General features: G+C 40.5%; 1 protein-coding gene across 2 annotated transcripts in view; it reads left to right on the forward strand.

The window, feature by feature from the left end:
• Positions 1–1607: 1607 nt before the first annotated feature.
• ece2b (endothelin converting enzyme 2b) overlaps positions 1608–22772 on the forward strand; it is a 34121-nt gene continuing 12956 nt past the window's right edge. For both annotated transcript variants that reach the window (XM_032590974.1, XM_032590975.1), the window contains exons 1-7: positions 1608–1640; positions 10226–10312; positions 12922–13057; positions 21236–21451; positions 21534–21658; positions 22454–22600; positions 22683–22748. In XM_032590974.1, coding sequence (XP_032446865.1) covers positions 1608–1640; positions 10226–10312; positions 12922–13057; positions 21236–21451; positions 21534–21658; positions 22454–22600; positions 22683–22748 — 810 coding nt within the window. The remainder of the gene's footprint in view (positions 1641–10225; positions 10313–12921; positions 13058–21235; positions 21452–21533; positions 21659–22453; positions 22601–22682; positions 22749–22772) is intronic.

The raw sequence follows: 22772 nt of genomic DNA on the forward strand, positions 1-22772 counted from the left end.
TAATATTTAGCTAGAGAGATAAACACTCAGCTCCAGACATTTATCTTAAATCTAAATATTTAGCTTTAAGCTAACTCTGCTAACGCTAACTCTTAAATATTTTTCATCAGAATCTCCTCTGGAGCTCAAACATGAAACATAAAATGACCAAGAAAAGATTGTCTTTTTATCAGACAAATATATTTTTATTCAGTTTGAACAACATTAAATATATTTTTATTCAGTTTGAACAACATTAAATATATTTTTAAGACTCAGTCTGAAGGTTTCCATCGGCGCAGTTCCACCTTTCTGCCGGCAGGGGGCAGAACTGTTTATGCTTCTGGATCATCTCAGAGGCTCCTGACGGAATCCCCCTGATGCCTTCAGGTGCAATCAGGATATTTATGCGTCCCGCTGGGTTACAATCCTCCCTGCTGCAGAGCCGCACCTGTTCAGGTAACAGGAAGCAGGAAGTAGGAAGTAGAAAGTAACCGCTCTGACACGTCGTACAGGTGGTTTCCTGCAGAAACACGGTCGGAGCTCAGAACAGAACTCTGCAGAACCTTCAACTCAAACCAGAACAATCAGCTGCCTGACAGGCTGCAAGTTCAAATCCCTGCCAAGGCCCTGGTTCTGGTTCTGGTCCAAAGCCCTGACCGGGTCCTGGTTCTGGTCCAAGGCCCTGATTGGGTTCTGGTTCTGGTGCTGGTTCTGGTTCCGGTCCACTGTCAGCTGAGAAACCCCAACTTTCTCCTCATGATGACCATCAGCAAAGATGGAGTCAGGAGGAAAATATTAAAAACAAATAAAATGAAGATTTACTGGAAGAAAACAGAATTATGGAGCAAAACATGAGAAAATCAGAATAAAATCAGAATAAAAGCTGAATTAAATCAGGTTCTGACCAAGAATATAAAAAATAAAAACAAGAAAAAATACAACAGAATAAAAACTAAAACAAATCACTTTGCAAGTGAAAATAAACGAACAAACAGATAAAGACAGAACTGAATCAGGATATAAAAACAGGAATAAAGTCTGGATTCAATTATAAATGAATAAATAAAAATATAGTATAAAGAAAAAGGTTTAAATTAGGACAAACTCCAGGTCAGAATGAAGGGAATAAAATCAAGATTAAATCAATAAACTAAAAATAATAAATTATAAATAAATGAAAAAAGAGGAAAGTTAGGAGGAAAAAACATGAGAAAATTAGAACCTCAGTAGAACTTCAGGTTCTGACCATCAATGCATAGATCCAACTGACCCGGATCCACCAGAACCAGAACAGATACATAGATAGATGTGGGAGCTGGAGGAGGTGACGTAGGCCGTGTGATGACGTCAGTCCCCGTGTGTCTCGGGGTGTGTTTGTTTGTGAGAGGAAGCGGCTGGTTGGATGTTGGGCGGGGTCTGAGGAGTCACGGAGAGGCAGAGGAGAGGAGAGAGCAGAAACCCGTCCTGATCCCGATCCCGGTCCCGGTTCTGCTCCCGGTCCCGATCCCGGTTCTGTTCCAGCGGCAGCGGCGGACACACCGACCCAGCGGAGGCAGCGGACAGGCGGACAGCCCGGGGAGGATGGGCCGGCCGTAGCGCGCTGCTCTCCGGCTCGCAGCTCCAGGATGAGCGTAGCGCTGCAGGACCTCCGGAACACCGTGAGAGACACGCACACGCGCACACCGGCACGCGCACACATGCACGCGCAGATACGCAGGCGTTCACCGGCCCGCGTGACCGTCACAGCGCACGCGCTGAGGATGCTGATCAGCTGTCAGTCACTGAGATTGATTAGCGCCGAGCTTCCGGCCTGTAATCACCTTCCCGGTGACGTCACTGAGCAGATAGATGACGTCAGATCAGAGCTTGACCTTCTTCAGCAGAGTCTCAGGTGATGCTGGGATGGTTTCCTGAAGGGTCTCCTCAGCAGAATGGGTTCTGGTTCTGGTTCTGGTTCTGGAACCAGAGGACCTGGAGGACATTCCCACAGGAAGTCCAGCTGCTGGTTTCCAGGTTGGACCGAGGCTCTGAGACAAACCGGTTCGGCTGGTTTCAAACTGGACCAGAACCTCCTCGCTGCTGGCAGGAAGTGGATCTGAGTAAAAACGGCTGTTTGCAGTAATAGATGCAGAACGACTCCAGGAGTCCAAACACTTGGCCAGGTGGGACTCCAGGAGCATCAAACATTAAAACTTAAAACCGTGTCTTTATCGTGTATTTAATACAAATAACTCATCTTTTCATTATTTGATATTTTTATTACAAACATTAATATAAGCCTACTATCATGAAAAAGTTTTAACTTTCAAAATAATGGACAGATTTTCACTCGCTGAATGTTTTCATTTCTCTCTAAAATACTTTATTCCTCATCTTGATACATTTTAGAATCTGTACTTTAAGACATAACATCAAATAAAAAAAAAAACATGAAAAGTGTCTCGTTAAACAAAAGTTTCTCAACGCCTGTGGTTGTACATCTGTTGAATGTCTCTGATGTAAAGGAGCTGAAAATTTTAAGAAAATTTTGCTTAAAATGGTAAAATCTTATTTTGCTAGAAGAAATAAAACTCCTTGGAGAGTTCATTAAACGGTCGGAGACGATGCAGGAAACAGCCATCTCCATCCATCAATGACGGCAGAAACATCCTGTTAAAGTAAATATTCCTGCAGCAGCCGTTTAGAATAGAATAGAATAGAATAGACTTTATTGATTCCCAAGGGGAAATTGCTTATTTGTTGATAGCTACTCCATCTCAGGTAATAAATACAAAGTTTATAAATATATCTATATACCTAAGAGGAATAATTTCAAAATGACTGGATATAAATAAACAAATAAATAAATAAAGAACAATCACATGCAATATATTAATTAATAAATAACCTATAAGTGAGCGCAGAATTTTTTTTTATCAATTAGCACAAACTTGGGCATCATAAAGCCTGATGGCAACAGGCAGAAATGACTTCCTGTGGCGTTCTGTGCTGCACTTTGGCAAAATGAATCTCTGGCTGCTGGTGCTCCTGTGTCCAGCCAGCACATCATGGAGGGGATGAGACTCGCTGTCCAAGATGACCTGCATCTTGGACAGGATCCTTCTTTCTGACACTGATAGATATAACGCTGATATTACTGTGGAAAATATTTCATCTGGTTTAAACATGAAGCTGTGTCTGTGGAGCATCAGCGCTGCAGGGGAGGGACAGGCTGCAGCCTCGTGGCCCCAACATACTGGGGGCCCCAATGTACCAGGGGCCCCAACATACCAACATACTGGGGACCCCAACGTACCAACATACTGGGGACCCCAACGTACCAGGGGCCGCAACATACCAGGGGCCCCAGCATACCAGGGGCCCCAAAGTACTGGGGGTCCCAACGTACCGGGGGTCCTAACGTACCAGGGGCCCCAACGTACCGGGGGTCCCAACATACTGGGGGTCCCAACGTACCGGGGGTCCCAACGTACCAACATACTGGGGGTCCCAACATACCAGGGGTCCCAACATACCAGGGGCCCCAATGTACCGGGGGTCCCAACGTACCGGGGGTCCCAACGTACCGGGGGCCACAGTAAAGTTGTGATAAATTATTTTGGTCATGCTATCTGAGAGTTTTGGTATAAAATCTGTTTTTAAAAGACAAACAACGGTGAACTTGTTGCTTGTGGCAACAAGATTTCCACCATAAAAAAAAAAAGCTCCAAATACGGCAAGCCAGTTTATCATTTAGTGTCCTGACGTTTTTTGTGCAGGTCTAACTCAGCTGGATTCTGGTTGTTGTTTAATTTTAGCTGGTTTAAAATTTGTTTTAAACCGGGGCGTCCTTAGAAGGAGAAAATCTGCTCAATTATTTTGCCATGTGAACTAGAAATTAATTACACAGGACTTTTTATGTCGGGGTGTCAGGAGGAAAAGGAACTTCACGCAAATGCATGCCACACTTTTCAGATTACACATTGTTAAAAATGTTGTTTTGATTCCATATCACAGTTCAGTTCAGGGTTTGGAAACTTTCTTTGTGCTTCTCTTACTCATTCTCTGCAGAGAGAAGGTCAGCTTTGACTTCTGCGGTTTGGTGAACGTGTCACAGAGAGGGTAGGAATACTTTCTGGCTGCTGTGCTCCTCCCTCCCCCAGGAGAAGCTTTAACTCCCTCCTGAGGCCCTCGGGTCAGGAGGTTAATGCGTTCCTCTCAGATGCGGCGCTCCCTGGAGTTCCTGCTAATTAAAGCCATCGTTCCCAGCAGGAAATGAAACTTCCTGCATCAGTGCTCGGCGACATGTTGAGAGCAGAGAAACCTGCAGAGCTTACCGGAACAACCTGTCGGGCCCGTTCAGGCTCCGTCTCCACCTTCTCAACGAGTCTCTGCCTGCAGGTTCAGGAAATGAACCGAACACTTACTGACCAACTGGGACCGGTTTCATTAGAACCAGAGGGGCAGCAGGGACACATAAACCCATGACTGTCGCTAATAAACTCAAACTAATCAAGCTTCGTCTGTTTCTGGTGATGATATTAAAACTCATCTCCATGAGAGAAAAATATTTCCCAACAGAGCCACACAGCAGCACGGGATCCATTCAGCTGCAACTTCAGAACCAGTTCTGATCACAACTTCTCTTCAGATCCACCATCAGACACAGAACCAGAACCATTTGCTTGTCTGCCTTCACACACGATCTCTACTGACACCCAACAGCTTCATCTCCTCTGGGATGCTGACATGTTTTTAGAGAAGTTTCTGACCAATTCTGAGGTCAGACACTGATGTTGGGCAAGAACTCACAGCGTTTTTCTATGGAAGCATTTAACTGCTACAGCTGGAAAATAAATTCAGTAGCAATGCAATGAGAAACTTTCTCATTAAAATGAGACAACTTCATGTCATTGTAGTGTACAAGTGGGCCTGTCACGATAGCAAATTTTGCTGAGCGATTAATTGTCTCAAAAATTATTGCGATAAACGATAATATTGTTTGAAGACCTTTTTACACTGATTTAATGGAAATGACATAATAATCCATGCGATTTCCTGCCAAAGATAGATACACTTTATTTTCAAAAGAACACTAAACACTGGAACTGATAAACAAAATAAACAAAACAACCAAAAACGAAAATAAAATGGTCTCCATTAACAAAAAATGTACTTGATAAAAACTAAACAACATAAAGCCAAAGTGGAAATAAATACTGCATTCAACCAAAAGAGTGCAGATTATGAAGTCTGTATACTATGTTGCCCTTCAGTAATAATTAGATTTAAATAGAGAAGATGGGCACATCGACTACCTGATGCAATAATTCACACTACATGATTTTTTGCTCCTATTTTTCCCCTTAAGACAATCTTAAAACGTTGATCTTTCTAAGATTGTGTGGTGTGTTACGGTAGATCATCGTTGCCGCTCCGATCCAAATCAGGGTTTTTCCCCGACTGGGATCTTAACGCAGCCTGTTGAATGTGACAGGCAGCCAATCAGAAAGCGAGGATTCTCCTCCAGCTTTCTGAGGGTAAATTACGGAGGGGAATCCCAAACAGCTGACACGGCGCAACCCGAAGTCCAGCGGACATTGGAGATGATATGTGGAAACAACATTAATGTTTATTCAACATGCAAAGAATATAGAAATGACAAGGGGAGGAGTTGGAGCGAAATTGCTACCGCAGTTGATAAACCCGGTAACTTTTCAGCTGTTCTTCGTTAACGTGACGTAAATAGGTTATAATGATTTTCATTCAGTCAGGACTTTACGCTGACACTAGCCACATGCATTGCAGGTAGATTGTAGTAAAGCATTGATTAATGCCTGGTTTTAAAATTAGTTCACTGAACTTGTAGCCATTATTTTGTGCCCATTGTTGGACACCACACGGCAGAAATGAACCCGATCGAACCGTTATAGCTAGGATTTCTGTCGGCTCATGTGTGGGTCTGTCAGGTTTTGAAAATGGGCCAACAATCGGCCGACAGCTCTAAGATCGTGTGGTGTGCGCTGGGCTTTACACTGAGGAAATGAGGAAGGGAGGGTCAGTGGAGAGCACCGGAGTTGAGCCTTTTTTTCATTCAGTGTCATTAACAGAAAGAGAAAAAGGCCGGAAGAGACGATAATGCCGATAATTAAAATGACATCGATAGTTTTAATTTATCGTACGATTAATCGATTTATCGTTTATCGCGACAGGCCTATGTACAAGTTTCTCAATGTAACAAGATATAAAAATATCACAACACAACTTGTTAAAAAAGTCATTAAGAGACTCGCCAAGACTCTCCTTCTTATCACCCCGTTTCTTCTAAAAAGTCCAAGAGTTGTTTCTGTTCTACTGCTGTGGTCTATCTTGTTTAACATAGAAAATATTTTTGGTTTTCTTGAGATATAAATCTAGTTATAATGAGATACTGCTCCTGTATCTGGTAGTTAAAGGCTTCCGTACATTTCCACTATGCAAACTCTCATTCTTGAACTGGTTTGAGTTTGGATACCTTTGAACTTTGGTGCCCATTTCTGCCAGTTTGGGGAAACCAGCCTGTGTCAGTGGGAGTTACACAACACGTTGGAGAACGTAGTAGCAAGATGGCGGCACTGGCTAAACTGTAAGCGTTACTGCTTTGTTGACATATTTTAATTTAATTTAACAACTCTTACTGCACATGGCAGGGAGGATAATGTCATAAATCAACAGAGACGTTGATGACTTAGCGTGGTGCTCTGTGAACTTGAACCCGGTTTCTATGCTAGCTGTTTCAAACGTTTGTAAATCTATGAAGCCCAACCAGGTCTCTTACGTTCACAGACAGTTAGCTCAACTCGAACAAGTAAACGCCATGAATAAACTGGCAAAAACAACTTAGGAAAACTTTTGGAAAACAACTTCATTCACTCTGTTCAAGAGATGATCTTAGATCTTCCTGCCGTGTGTTCAAGTGATCTGGGGCCTCATTCATAAAACACTGCGCAGTTTTCACACTAAAACTTGCTGTATGGAAAAATGTAGAAAAGTGCGGCGCACAAAAAACCCAGATGCATAAAGCCGTGGCTGCGCACCTTTCCTTTATAAATCCTCATTTGCTGCTCCGCCTGTCGCCTCCATAAATACATCTTAATGTATATTAGTATAAATACCCGGAAGCAGTAACCATGGCAACGTCCTTGTTAGAAGCAGTATAAGTATTTATAATAATAATAATTATATTTTATTTAAAAGGTGCTTTGAGGATACATAATGTCACCTTACAAAATAAAAATACATTTTAAAGAAAAAAAATCCAAATTAAAAAAATTAAAAATAAAGAGATCCTGTAAATGGCCGTTAGAGCAGCAGAGCGTTCAGCTGGATTTAAAGACAGACAGCATGTCAGAGAGTCTCTGAGTGGGAATGTGGACATTTATTCTAAATACTAGATGCTTTATGTCCATAAGGCGCATTCACAAAGCGGGCGACTCGACTGAAGGATGACTCCAGCTGGACCGGTACTGGTACCTGTACTGCACGGCTCTTTTGCTCAGAGCTCCAGGATGATCAGTCTGGATTAATCTAAACGCCCATAAACCATCATCAACATTTCCCACCAGATCAGTATGATCTCTGAACAAACGCTCCCTCTGATCCTTCCATTGGCGATGTTCTCCATCAGAGCCAAAGCTCCACAATTATATGGCTCACTTTTACGCAGTTACTTATATATGTGTGATTGCATACACACCTTGATCACCTTAAAAATAACCAAATCTGTTGATGTGGTGTTCCCCCAAGGTCAAACGAGAATGTGATGCGTAGCCAATCAGATGGTGAGACGGAAACATGGACGGCAATCCGAAACACAAAAAAAACAAACCAACTGCCATGGAGAACCAGGGAGTCCAGTGGAAGTTGGAGATCATCCAAGATGTCTTTGTATTGTTGTCCACTGATTATTGCCATGGGCGGCCATGTTTGTTTACTCCGAACTCACTTTTGATCTTGAGGAGTTTTTTGAAATTTCCCATCTGACTGAGTGGTGGTGATTGAAATCGGTCGGTGTGTTGCGTGTTGTCACATTGTACGACCAAACCACCAGGGAGGCCAGTGGAAGTCGGAGATCATCTGAGACATTAGTGTTGTTTTTCTCTGTGAATATCGTCCACTATCGCCATTGCTTCTTTCCGTTCCATCTCACAGGTTTGAAAATGAACAATGGCTGATGTAACATCAGCAGCGGTGCATTATATGTCTCAGACTGTACACGGGACCTCTACATGTCCGGTTTCCAACGTAGACACGTAAACACAGATAAGGATTCTCAAATCTCCACTTAGGGCAGAGTTTTTATTAGTTATATTACATAGAGTTTACATGTGGATGGATATGGAAGAAAGGGAATTCTCACTTTTCCACAGGTTTTTTACTTTTTTTCTCAGAGTTTTGACTTTTTCTCAGAATTTTTTACATTTACTCAAGATTTTGACTTTAATCTACTGAAATCAAAAGTTAGAATTGTGATTTTAAAAGGACTTCTCTTTTCCAATGGCTCTCTTCCTCCTCTGTAGGTGGATCTGTAAGTTTTTATAACTTTGGAAAAGCTGGAAAAACTTTGGTTTCTGTAGATGTTTAGCACCAGAACCTGATGGATCTGGTTCCGGCGTCTCAGAGCTGCAAGATCTTGGGTTTTTCCTGCCGTATTTGTCTCAGGTCAGAGTATGGAGGCTGGAAGGGGACAAAGAGCAGACAGACAGATGTTATATAAGCTGCAGAGGACTCCATTAGAGCTGAATGGAGATGATTCACACACATTATCTAATTACACACACACACACACACACACACACAATGACATCAGGCTTCACAGGGAGAGACAACACACACTCCCATCTCCTGGCAACCTGATCGCTGACCCCCCCACTCTGTGTGCGTCATCAATTAAAGAGAACACAGCGGGGCAAGTGACACAAAAGGAGAGAGAGAGAGGGAGACAGGTTTCAGTGTGGGTCCTGAGGAAGGAAACAGTTGGAAACCTTTTGTTTCCTGCAGGACACCGACGCTCTGCAGGCCGACGGGAAGCTGTGCTGCAGGACCTGCTGCAGCAGTGTGCTCTGCAAGCTGCTGCCGCCACCGAGGCCTCCAAGGCCACGCACTGCCGCTCACTGCCGCCACAGCTTCACACAGAGCTAAATTATTCACATATAGAGTTAAAAAGCCAAGAAAGCAACAACAAACTGATAGCCGACAAGAAAACAAGCTGTGATTGATTCAGAGCAATTAATCAGATTAATCACTTAAGCAAATAATCATCAGCTAATTTAGTGATCGATTAATCATTAACTGGAGTATTCAGACTCAAAATGCAACTTGAATAAAAACACATTTTTGTCATAAAATCCAAGCTTTGTTGATTTGTGAACTCAACAAAAGGGGATGGAAACTTTTGAATACTTTGTGAATACATAAAGGTAAACTTAAATCTCCTCTAACATTTTACCGCCGGATTGTTTGACTTGAAAAGGTGGAATTCAGTTTTATTTGACGTGTACTTTGTTTTACTCTCAGCTTGAGGGGCTTCCTGTAACTTCACTCGAAAAGTTTCTGGTTTTATGGAGCTCTGATTTTAGTTCAAATCTTTATGAATAAATAAAAAATATAATTTTACTGGCCAGCCTGAGTAGTGAAAGAGTTACTGTTGTCCCATTTTAAAGAAGTAAGGACAAATGAAAAATTCACCTGGTACAACCTGACCTTTAGAACATAGCTGAGACATAAAACAGTTGAAACATTGACAACACTGCAAAAACACAAAATCTTATCAAGTATTTTTGTTTGGTTTCTAGTGCAAATATAAAACTAAACTAAAATTAATATATATACACATATAGAGTAGTAAAGTCATTAGTCATTAATATTAATGAAAAAGTTGTGGTTCCACAGATTTTTTTCACTTATAACATGGAAAAAATGTATTCTAGGTAAAATAATCTAGTACTTTTTAAATATTAATATTAAGGAATTCTTTACTTAAAACAAAGTCCTATTTCTTGCTGAAAAGTTAATGTAAGTTAGATTGATCTTATTTGAACTGAGATATTTGCACTGGAAACTGAACAAGAGACCCAGAGTGTTTGTTTGGGATGATGCGTTCGAGTCCCAGTAGAGCGATCCAGCTTCCCGGCTGATGCAAACAGACAGTGGATCGGCGTAAAAACGCAATCTGGAGAGGAGCACAGAGTCTGATCTGATCCCGGGTCTGTTTGTCTCCCTGCAGATGTCCAGCTACAAGCGAGCTACGCTGGAAGAGGAGGAGGGCTCCGACACACCGGCTGAGGCAGCCTCGTCTCCCGACAGAGTGGAGGTCAGTGAACGCACCGCACAAACAAACAGGAGCCAGGCTACGGGGGATCCTGTGAGCTTCCAGTTGAAGTCCTGTCCGGACGGACAGGGGCCTCGCAGGGAGGAAGCTCCGCAGGGGCCCCCCGCTGAGAGGCCCCCTTCAGTAGGGGGCCTCTCAGCGGGGGGCCACAGCCACCAACACAGAGTAGTAGCATGGGGCCTGGAGTGCCGCCAGGCCCTGAAAACAAACACGCTTTCTGTGTGAGAGAGAGAGCAGAAAATCATAAATCCTGATAGGAAAACAGGCGTTTAAACGAAAACACAGTTTCTTCCAACAACAGCTGACAACAGCAAAAGTTTCAGTAGAATTTGTGTAATTTGGGTTTTATAGTGTATCTTCCACACAAGCTTCTTCTTCTTTTTGGTTGCAGCTGAAATCTTTTCATAACTCAGTTGAGTTTCACTCAATGTGCTCTACAAAACATTTTTAAGAAGCTTCCATCCATCCATTTTCTACCACCATTGTCCTTAGTGGGGTCAGGAGGGTCGCTGGTGCCCATCTCCAGCTAACGTTCCGGGCAAGAGGCGGGGTCACCCTGGACAGGTCGCCAGTCTGTCGCAGGGCTTTAAGAAGCTTTTAAAATGGAAAAATGTGGAATATTTGACAGGAAAATATGCATAAGCTTTTTATTCAGTCCGATATAAACCTTCTGATCCAACCTTCTTTTTAAATATGCCTTATTGTTGAACCAGATGTCAACAGTGATTACGACTGATCGGCCAGTTAGCTTAACAAAAATTACAAATTAAACAAAATATATCTAGACATTCATAGAAAAATAGAAATTAAAAAACTGATGGTTGGGTTCTGTCATTTTCTGAAAATGGCAGGTTAACAGATTCACAGTTTTATAACTTTATGCTACTCTATGCTAACAAAAGGTTAAGTAAGATAACTTATCTTTGCTTATGTTAGCTTAAGTTTGATATGCACGAGTAAATCAAGCCAACATTCATAAGATGCTTATGCTAAAGTAAGCCAAGATAAGATAATCTAAGCTACACCATGCTAAAATCAGCTAAGCTAACCTCAGGTAGCTAAACTGATTAGATTATGTTAGCTTAAATTTAAAACAAGCTAAATACAGATAAATTAAACTAAGGTAAACTAATATAAGATAACTATAGTTAAACTGTACCAAGCCTAAATAAACCTGTCAAACTAAATTAAGGCAAGAAAAGACAAAAGTTTGTTATTTTGACCTAAAATAATACAAGTATAAAAAACAAACTAAGATAAAGTAATTATAGCTAAGTTAAGCAAAACTAAGTGACACCAAGCTTAAATCAGTCAAGCTAATCTCAGGTAAACCAAGCTGGTGTAGACTAAACTAGATTAACTAAAACCACTAAATATAAATGGTAGCGCCTGGTAGATTTCTACTTGGTCATTTTTACTGGGCTAAGACCAGCAATCTGTTTTCCAGTTGCTCTTGAGATAAAATAATTTTTCTGAAAACTTTGGTCAGTTATCAGCTCAATGCTGAATCATTCTGAGTTCAGGAGCTTCTGTTTATGCTGGAGGTCAGAGTGAAGGAAAACATTCCTGTATATTTGGCCCAGAATAAAAGCAAGAGTCTGAAGAAACCCGAAGCTGCTCTCACTAAATGCTGCAGGAAATAAGTCTGTGGAGGCGAATCAGCCTGATTACAGCGGCGAATGTTTTCTATCCCAGTAGACTCTAATCACTTTAACTCCATCGTCTCCTGAAGTCGGGATGGATCCATGTGGTTCTGCCCGCTCTGCTGTTTCAGAGAAACACAGAAATCAGCAGCAGGAGCACAAAACCAAATGAGCTCCACCTGGAGCAGAGTTGTGATGTCACAACGAGAGGGCATGGCCTATTTAAAACCTGAAAGCACACGCTCACCTGCAGCTTTAACACCAGAGATAAATGGATAAAGAGAGAAGTGTTGAGACGGGATAAACAAATCAAATCAGGATTAAAGAAAACAGAAGATAATCATCAGGAACCAGACTCTTTCCGACCCAAAAGGGCCAAACAGAACATTCTGCGGGTTTCTGCTCAGTCAACAGTTTGTCTCGACCCCAATCTGTTTGACTGCAGAAGAAATCCAGAGGAAGGGATCTGGAGTTCAGATGGGACAGGTTGGTGTTGGGCCTTTGGTGTCAGATCTCAGAATCTCAGAATTATTTTAGAAAAAAAGTCAGACATTTCTGAGTTTAAAAAGTTTGAAAATTCAGAAATTTCTAGATCAATCTAAGAAATTTTCTAGAATTTTTTTAACTCTATAAATTTTCTTGTTTTTCTAGAAAATTTGTGAGATCTCAAAATTTCAGAATTTTTTTCTTGCAAATTTTAAACTTTACAAACTAAGAAATTTCCACAATTTTTTTTAAGAAATTTTTTTTAGATTTATATCAATATTTCTGAAGGGTTTTTTTTTCTAGGACATTTTTGATTTTGAAACTCTTTTTCTCATTGAGTTTTTCTTAGCAGAAATTTACTCCTCGTTCTTTTTCTATCTACAATGTCCCTAAAACACGGTTGTAGATTGGACAGGTGTTCTCCAGGTGTTCCTCAGATAAAGCCTCCTCTCTGTGTCCCAGGTGGGCTTCAGGAAGGGAGGTGTGGACATCCTGGGCCGCCGGACCCAGCTGGAGGTGTTGCTCTCCGTCATGCTGCTGGCCGCCCTGCTGGCTCTGTTCGCCTGCCTGGTGGTTCTGGGACTGGGATTCAGCTCAGGTAACTGGTCCTATCTCTCTCTCCCTCTCTCCTTTTGTCCTCTTTTCCACCTCCTCCCTTTCCTTATCCTCTCCTCCTAAAGCTTCCTTGTTTTCCGGTCTCCGCCTTTCCTCCTTTGCCTCCTCCTTTCCTCTCTGACTGATCTCCTCTCTTTCCCACGCCTGATTATTTTCCTCTTCCTCCTCCTATTCTTGGTTTTGGTTCCATCTTCTCATCCTTCCGCTTCCTTTTCTCTGCTCCTTTCTTCTTTCCGTACCACGGCATGGGCGTCTCCTCTGCGTTGAAACACCCACGCTTTTCCCTCAGCTGAGCGTTTAAACATCATACTCGCTCACTCCATGTGTGTTCTGGCGATCGTTAAACTCTGACAAACTAATGATCACCTATGGGAAGCCAAAGGTGCCACAAATTACAAATTTTACCACAAGTTTGGTTAAAAACTGTTTTCTAAGTTGAGGCCATAAATATTTAGAAAATTCTGTCAAAATAGAATTTTGACAGAATTTTGACAAAATTTTGACAGAATTCTGTCAATGACCACATTCTGAATGACAACATCCAGAATGTGGTCATTATAAGGCCACATTCTGGATGGTGGAAAAACAAGTTCATTCTGGTCATTGAATGCCTCTTTTTACATGTGACGGTGCTCAACGAATCTATTAAATAAGTAAATGCTGCTTTTTTTTTGCTGTTTTGATGAGATTTTTATCATATTTTACGTTGTCCTAACTTGTAAAATGGTGTTTTTTATGTAAGTTTTTAGACATGCACAAGGCAGCTAAAGTGTGATTTTTGGCACTATTGTTTTGCAGTTATTAAAAAATGAGGATCATTAAATGCTAGCTTTGGACAAAACCTTTGGATCCTTCCTCTTTTCCTTTTGCCCGGGATCGAGCGGCGTTCTCCATGAGCGACCCGCAACCGCGTGCTATTAAAACGAAACAACAACAAAACGTGTTGACGTCACAGATCACGGAGTTTAATCTCATACAAAGCAATCGACAACAAAGCTGCAGAGGTACAGAGATATACATTTTATACAGACAAGAGAACAGACAACACGAAACACAAAAGACAGACAAAGGCGCCCAAAATGTGGAGGAAAAGATGGAAAAAAACCTCTCCGTTGGCTTGCTGACTTGTACTTTTAATGAAAGAGGTGTTTCCCTATTTAATATATGCAGTCAAGGCGTTCCGTTCTTTGACCAATTAGAAACTTCCTCAACACCCAGAGATCCTGGGACTCCCCCTATCTCAGCTCCGATGTCTGGCTTTTATCTAAGTCAAAGGGCGGACGACTTCGTCCTGGGCCGCGCCAGGTACGGGGAGAGGCGCCAAGAAGTCTCTTCTACTCTCTCGGAATTGTAAATTTTATTGCTGTGTCTGTCAAAAGGGGGAGGAAAAAAGGCCCTGCTTTGGCCTGCTTCTTCAGCTGAATTCCCAAATGTTCAACAGAAAACTATTCCAAATTAAAGTGTTGGCTATACCTTTACACATGTCGTGGATTAGCTATATTAAGCACCAAACAATAATTATTTTCTTTACAGTTCCCCCTTTTGAGGTCTTCAAAAAGACCTCAATAAAAATTGATTAAGCCTTCTAATGCAGAACCAAAACTATGTATTAAAAAAATAAAACAAAACAAAAAATAGAAAACAAAAGGTTGACGTAGCCTAATTATATACAGTTCCCCCTTTTCAAACAAAACCCAAGGGTAAAAACGACTTATCCTTACAGAAATATAAAATCATAAAACAAAAACACAGGATAAACAAAACCCAAAATGCACAATGAAAAATGAAAAAATAAAACAGGGACATACATAGTAAAATTAGTAAGAAATGCTCTGCAACTTAAAAGACAACATTCACCACCCAAGTACAACCTGTCAAATGAGAAAGACACAAAATTACAATCTGTTGCTCGTCTTTTTCTGTTTTTTTTTTAAATGTCCATCGACAGTCTCTTAAAAAATATGAAGTCTTCGTCAGGAAATGTTCAAAAAATGCGCGCAAAAAACAAAACGACAGTCCTTTCCAGAGTTCACAACGAACGAAAAACACGCAATAAAAGTTTATGATGATCCTCTTGCAGCTTGATCTTCTTCGACTGGAAACCTCAAGAAACGACCTGTCACAGGTCATTACACAGACATTTTGTGTTCAACATGAATTTCATTAGCATCAGAAACACAATTACCACATTCTTTAATATCATCTTCATTACAGTCAGCATAATCAAACGATGGTTTCACCTAAAAATAAATTTGTTTTGTTATTTTCCATCCAGGGAAATTATTTTAATCCTTTTTATCAAAGAACGCAGACTTTGAAGGAGACCACATCCGCAGGGCACCAGGAAACCAGCTGCAAAACTATAATGACAAGACAGAGATCAGATTTATCCAAAGGCATCATTCATTTGTGTAATTCAACACAAACATCTTCAATTCACTTTGTGTTCAAGTGAATCCTCCAACGCTCGTGGCTCTGTGGCTGTTGTCTTCGAAATAAGTGTGAAGCCGCTTCTCCAAGGAGCCCCACCCCCGCCTCGCATGACACAGCTTGTATGACAGAGTCCAGAGTCCTGGAGCACCGAGCTCCAGGGCAGTCTGTGTGTAAAACCATGAGCAACACATCACTTGAAACCTTATCTCCTACTCTGTCCAGTTCTGTTCATCAAATGGTGGATGTGATCCCTTCAATTTACGTTTCAATTATAATATACTATAGCTCCTAACCGATGGAAAACACCAAAACCCTGTAATCATTTGCTTCAAAAGACATGTTTCCAAAGTAACGTGTTCCCAGAATGTTAAACATATGCAGATCTTTTCTTAAACCAATCTTGTAAAAATAGGATTAAACAAACGAAACAAAACAATAACAAAAACTTAAAAATGTAGTTGTAAAGCTTACATTTACCATCAAAATGAATAACAATGTGAATTAAACAGTCCAGTTTAAATTACTTTCATAGAACAAACTAGATCTTATTGGTTATCTGTGTAAATCATTTTACATGCGTTCCTTAAACAAAATTCAAAAGTTAGACTTGGAGAAATTATAATGAAACAAATCCAGACATTTTCAAAATACACCAATTGTACCCAGGCTTATACTTGTCGTCGAATTTAAAGTTTTATTCAAAATCGTTTTAAATGGATGTAAATCAAAACAAAAATCAAGTTTAGAAAAAACCATTATAATCCCACCTGTGTACGTTTCCTGATTAATGATAACTTTAATCAATGACAGATTCTTCAAAACATTTCTTAAAACATTCATGCTCCATTAAATTAATGCTCTGAACATGGCTGACACAATAATATTTTAATTTCTATAATTATTTTCCCAAGTTAATTAACCAAAATATGCTTCATTATCACTATAAATTTATCTATTTTCTCAAAATATGTTAGCCCATTGTCAGAAAATCTTTTAATGGAGAACAACTCAAACCTATCTAAAATAAGCACATATATTACCAGAAAATATTTTCCTTTCACTTTTATGTGTAGCACAGATCAGACATGTTCTTCAAAAATTTGTTTAAGTATTATAAAAGATGAACCCATGCATCTTCTCCCCCTTTGATACATTACTGGCTAATGTATCACTATTTCTAGTATGTGAAATAACGATGTTGATGAAACAGGGTTATTATTTAAGCTAAGAAAAATCCCACCGATATGCAACGTTGCCCTCGTCTAAAAAGTAAACCTTTCAAAAACAAACAGAACAATTCATTGTAGCATGCTTTAAACCTTCAAGATTATTATGTTCAAAAAACATTTCACATTACAGTTTCAAAACTCAGTATTCAATTTAACTCTCATGATTATCAAATAATTCGTTGTAGAAACTTCTCAAAAATTTTCAGCAGTGTTTGACAAAACGTGTTTACCAATTAAAAACTCAGTGAAGGTTATGCATAAACCAGGCAGAGAGACGTTGAAAGAGAAAAAAATATAGTCTTAGTCAAGAAAATCTAAAAATGATAAATTTCGAAAAATACTTGTCAGAATATAACCAAATCTACAAATGAAAGAAATTAAACTAAAGACCAAAGTTCCCTATCCCCTGGTGAAGGGTCCAGAGGAAACTGATAACTCAAAAAAAATAATTCGTTATATTTAACAAAATAAACAAAGAACTGACACAAATAGCCAAATAAAAAATCAGACTAATGTAAAGAAATGTAAAGAGTAAAATCCTAAATTACTCACTACTTAATATATAAAGTAATATGAAAGGAAAACAGAAAATCATTACCAAGAGTGTCTGTGTGTGACAGGCGACTCAGTGTTTCGATGCTACAAACTTATATTTTACATTTTCCAGGAGGTAGTTTAAACGATGGGAGAGAAAATTATTTGCCTTACAGTTGTTTGTTCTTTTCTGCTGAGCTGCTGTGAGCAGAGGTCGCTTTGTACTTAAAATTAGTGATATGCAAAAAAGGTTTCACATGTTAATTAGTTGAATCTAGTGGGGGTAGAAATTACAGCACAGCTGTAGCTTGTTCTCCCGTGCTGAACTTCTGTGAATGGGGGTTGAAACTCCTCCCTGAGCTCCATTATTCTCATATCTTAAATAAACATACTTGTCGCTTCTTCTTGTTTTGTTCTATGTATTTATTTTACTTAATTTTCTTATTTTATTTTATTCGAAGCCCTCTCGTCTGTCTATAGGCAGTATTGAATCATCTCGTATTACAGTTTAATATTGATTCTCTACAATAGTTCCATATAATCTTTTTTATTTATTAACCAATAAGTTATTTCAAACTTAATGTTATCCTTCAACAACAAATCTTGTAAATTTTAGCAAACTTTTCTATATTTAACCAATTTCTATTTAACAAGAGAGTGACTTCTAATTTATCCTGTCTAATTATCCGTAAGTCCTGTAGATTTAACAATATTTTATCTATCTTAAAGTTTTGGTCTGTTTGAAAAAGACTGATTGTGAAAATATCTAGAGTCAGTTGTATATTGCAGTTTGTTGTTATCTGAACAATTACCTCTTACAGTTAGAGCCTGTTTCTCTAAAAATCTTCGTTTTTTTTTTTTTTCTTATCCTCAACTCATGAAAAAAATCCTATTTTACTCATTGTATGTTATTCCATTTTCCTACTACCTTCACAGCCTTAGAAGGAATAATTAACATTATATCCACTATTCAGTTCTCAAGTCTATATAAATTTTTATTTAATTTATTTCATAGCTGTACCTAATCAGTTATGTATTTATCTATTTATCCATTCAGCATATTTATGTATTTAACTATTAATTTGCCAAGACAGCATTTCTAGAATCCTCTGTGACCTAATTTTCTTGGCTTATTCTTTCTTTCGTTATTTATTTATTCATTTATTTAACCGTAGAACCCATATTGTAATTTCAATTTGTTCAGATAATGTATTTTATCAAGATTCTATCCTTTAATCACCTTCCAAACTGTACACTGCAGGTCACAGTTACTGCTGTTATTGTTTAATTTTAAGAAGTTAGTTCAATTTAACACAGAGGATGTTTGTAAAAACTAGAAATTTTGCACCATCAAACAGCACTGAGAAAAATTCAGTAGTTATATGACATAAAATACCAAATGGTATTTTATCTCCAATCACACACTCTGTCAAACCAACATGAATTATAACACAAACAAAAACACACAACACATTACAGAAAACACAAAACACACACATCTGGCCAGGTTTTATAGTCAGTCAAAATTTCATCAGTCCCCAAGTGTCAGTCTGTGGTCATTATTCTATCAAATTTTACTGTAATTTATATCAATTTTACTAAAATTTATATGAAATTTACTGAAGCTTCAGAAATTGTCCAATGTTGTCATGTGTCAATTTAATTAATTTTAAACCCCAATCGTCAGTAACCTTTTAAATCCCCGTGCACGTTTAAAAAGAGAGACATCTCAAAGGTATGTTAAAATCAAACCACAACCAATAATTTTGTTTTCTGGTACCAGTTTTATGTACTGAACTCCTATTTATTTTATTTATTTATTTATGTTTTAAACTAAACGACCACGTTTTCGCCATCGTTGTACTTTCCCCGTTACGACTCTTCAACGAACCCCGACCATAAAATAGCGTACAGCACGTGTCGCAACTCAGTGTCCATAATAACTTCACAATAAAACGCAGCAAAATCAATGCAAATTCACACACACAGCGCTATCCAAACAACTTAACACTCTGCTGAAACACACAGCCAGCCCGAACTCGTGCACGCGCACACACACGGCCACACAGACACACACGCAGACACACATACGCACACACACATACACACATACACACACCCAGAGCTCTGGAGCAGACAGCCACGTGTCGCGGCAACAAGCACAGATCGCGACACACAGAGAAACATAAACACGTTTTCAGACAAACGTAACAGACAGACGGGGAAAAATAAAATGCCGGCCAAAAAATAAAAAATGCACCATATCAAAGCCTACCGCAGGCCGTTTATAAAGTCTACCGCAGACTATTTGTCAAAGCTTCCCGCAAGCTATTTTTAAAGTGTGCCAAACACTAATACTTGATTCCTGAACAGTCTACCTCAGACTATTGTCAAAGCTTCCCGCAAGCCATTTTTTTAAAGTGTCCCACACACTGAATAAACCTACCCCAGGTTATTTCAAAATACACAATTCCTAAATTTCTTTCTTTAAGGAGCACAGCCATGGGTCTCCAGGGAAAAAGACATAAACTTAAGAAAACCCAGCTTTTACAACTGAGGGAGCGCAAAATCCTCAGTCTGAACCCGCTACGGTCCGCTGTACATGCGTATTTCCATACAGTGTACCACACACTGAAAGCCTACCGCAGGCTATCGTTAAATTCCAATTATAACTAACAACAGACTATTTTAAAAGCAAAACTATCCACCCTTGCAGCTCCGAAACTCCGCGTGGCTGCGCACAACAAAAGAGTAATTAAAAAACGTCTTACCGCACCAGCCGGACGGATCGATCGGGGAGAAACCGCCACCCGCCAAGATTCCAGAACCGGACGAAGCCCCCAAATATTAAAAAATGAGGATCATTAAATGCTAGCTTTGGACAAAACCTTTGGATCCTTCCTCTTTTCCTTTTGCCCGGGATCGAGCGGCGTTCTCCATGAGCGACCCGCAACCGCGTGCTATTAAAACGAAACAACAACAAAACGTGTTGACGTCACAGATCACGGAGTTTAATCTCATACAAAGCAATCGACAACAAAGCTGCAGAGGTACAGAGATATACATTTTATACAGACAAGAGAACAGACAACACGAAACACAAAAGACAGACAAAGGCGCCCAAAATGTGGAGGAAAAGATGAAAAAAAAACCTCTCCGTTGGCTTGCTGACTTGTACTTTTAATGAAAGAGGTGTTTCCCTATTTAATATATGCAGTCAAGGCGTTCCGTTCTTTGACCAATTAGAAACTTCCTCAACACCCAGAGATCCTGGGACTCCCCCTATCTCAGCTCCGATGTCTGGCTTTTATCTAAGTCAAAGGGCGGACGACTTCGTCCTGGGCCGCGCCAGGTACGGGGAGAGGCGCCAAGAAGTCTCTTCTACTCTCTCGGAATTGTAAATTTTATTGCTGTGTCTGTCAAAAGGGGGAGGAAAAAAGGCCCTGCTTTGGCCTGCTTCTTCAGCTGAATTCCCAAATGTTCAACAGAAAACTATTCCAAATTAAAGTGTTGGCTATACCTTTACACATGTCGTGGATTAGCTATATTAAGCACCAAACAATAATTATTTTCTTTACACAGTCCACCTTCAGATATAAAAAAACAACTTCCAATAATCAGAATAAGCCCAGTAGGGCCAAAAATACGCAAATGTTCATGTGTTTTTAACATAAAAGCAACTTTTTAAAATTGTGTTCACAACTTGAAGAGTAAGTAAAAGAGCCACACTGAGCGCAGACAGATTGCTTGCATCCAATCAAAGTATTCCCTGCTATTCCCTGGCTGAAAAAGAACCAATCAGAGGCAGAACATCCTGTTTCCTGCCAAACCTCTTCGGTTCTTTCCTGTGGTACCAGTCTGTATCTTCAGTCATCCTCTGATTGTTCTCCTCCGTGGTTCTTCCTCTCCCTCGGGTTCAGCCTCTTCTGAGCCGTGACCGTTTTGCCCTCCGTGTTGTCTTGCAGACAGTGGGCGGGGCCTGTGCCTGTCGGAGGCGTGCGTCACTGTGGCCAGTCAGATTGTGGAGGCGATGGACCGCAGCGCCGACCCCTGCCAGGACTTCTACCAGTTCGCCTGCGGCGGGTGGATGAGGAAGAACCCTCTGCCGGACGGACGCTCGCGCTGGTCCACCTTCAACAGCATCTGGGAGCAGAACCAGGCTCTGCTCAAACACCTGCTGGGTAAATGAGATAAAAACAGACAATGGGTCAGAACCGGCCAGAACCAGGTGAACACATTGATGGGTTTTCTTCCTCTGTGCAGAGAACGGGACGTTCAATGGCACCAGTGAAGCCGAGAGGAAGACCCAGTCCTACTACCTGTCCTGCCTCAACACGCAGCGCATCGAGGAGCTCGGCTCTCAGCCGCTCATAGACCTGATAGCCAAGGTAGCCGCCAGTGGAGGGCGCACTTCTGCTAATAGCGGAACTAATCTTTTTCTGTTTTGCATATGAGGGTTCTCTCTAACTTTGATAATATTAGCTTCCTCTGAATTACTTTAATTGAATTTTTATGGATAAAATCTAAAGCGCTAAGCTAAAAGTTAGCTCCCATAATAGTAGCAGAAGTAATTTTAGGCTAGTGCTTTTGCTATCTTTGAAAACATTTACCATAATTAGCTTCCACTAAAAAAAATGTCTGGGGAAATTGCTAAGCAAAAAAGTTTCTCAGCATTTTGAAAATTTCAGAAATATTTACCACGATTAGCTTCCGCTAAATACATTTTTCTGGATAATTTCTTAGGTTAAAAATTTGTTCTGCTTTTCCTAGCTTAGCGCTGCTGTTAGCTTTGAAAATGTTTAGCGTTCCCTAAATAAATTTTTCTAGTTAGCATCAATGTGGTTGAGGTTAGCGGTGTTGGAAGCGTGCGTTAACATTAGCAGATCAAATATTTATTTTTAGCTCTTAGCACAGCTAGCCTTTTAGTTAGCGGTGCCCACCACTGATAACCGCCCATTCAAACTGTCTCCATAGTAACCGCATTGCTAAAATTACGACCCACTTGACCTCCATGAAGATTAGTAGTCTTCCTCTCTCTGGAGGATGATGGTCTTCAGTCATTTTGGAGATGACCTTTAACCCTTCCAGTAACAGTGGCTGCCGTCTTTCCACCCTGGTGTTGTGGTGAAACACCACAGTCTGCCTGACCCGTCCTGACCTCTGACCCTGTGGTCCTTCTGCAGATCGGCGGCTGGAACATGACGGGTCCGTGGGACAAAGACAACTTCATGGAGGTTCTGAAGATGGTGTCGGGTCCGTACCGAGCCCAGCCGTTCTTCAGCGTGGGCGTCAGCACCGATCCCAAGAACTCTAACAGTAACGTCATCCAGGTACTGATCCAGTTCCAGACGTGTAGACTAACGAGTTCCTGACCTCCAGGTAAAACCGCTCACCTGCTGCTTTGCTCTCCAGGTGGACCAATCGGGGCTCTTCCTTCCGTCCCGGGACTATTACCTCAACAAGACGGCCAACGAGAAGGTGAGGCTCCCTGCAGGGGTTCAG

This window comes from Xiphophorus hellerii, chromosome 18 (assembly GCF_003331165.1).
Source record: "Xiphophorus hellerii strain 12219 chromosome 18, Xiphophorus_hellerii-4.1, whole genome shotgun sequence".
Lineage (NCBI taxonomy): Eukaryota > Metazoa > Chordata > Actinopteri > Cyprinodontiformes > Poeciliidae > Xiphophorus > Xiphophorus hellerii.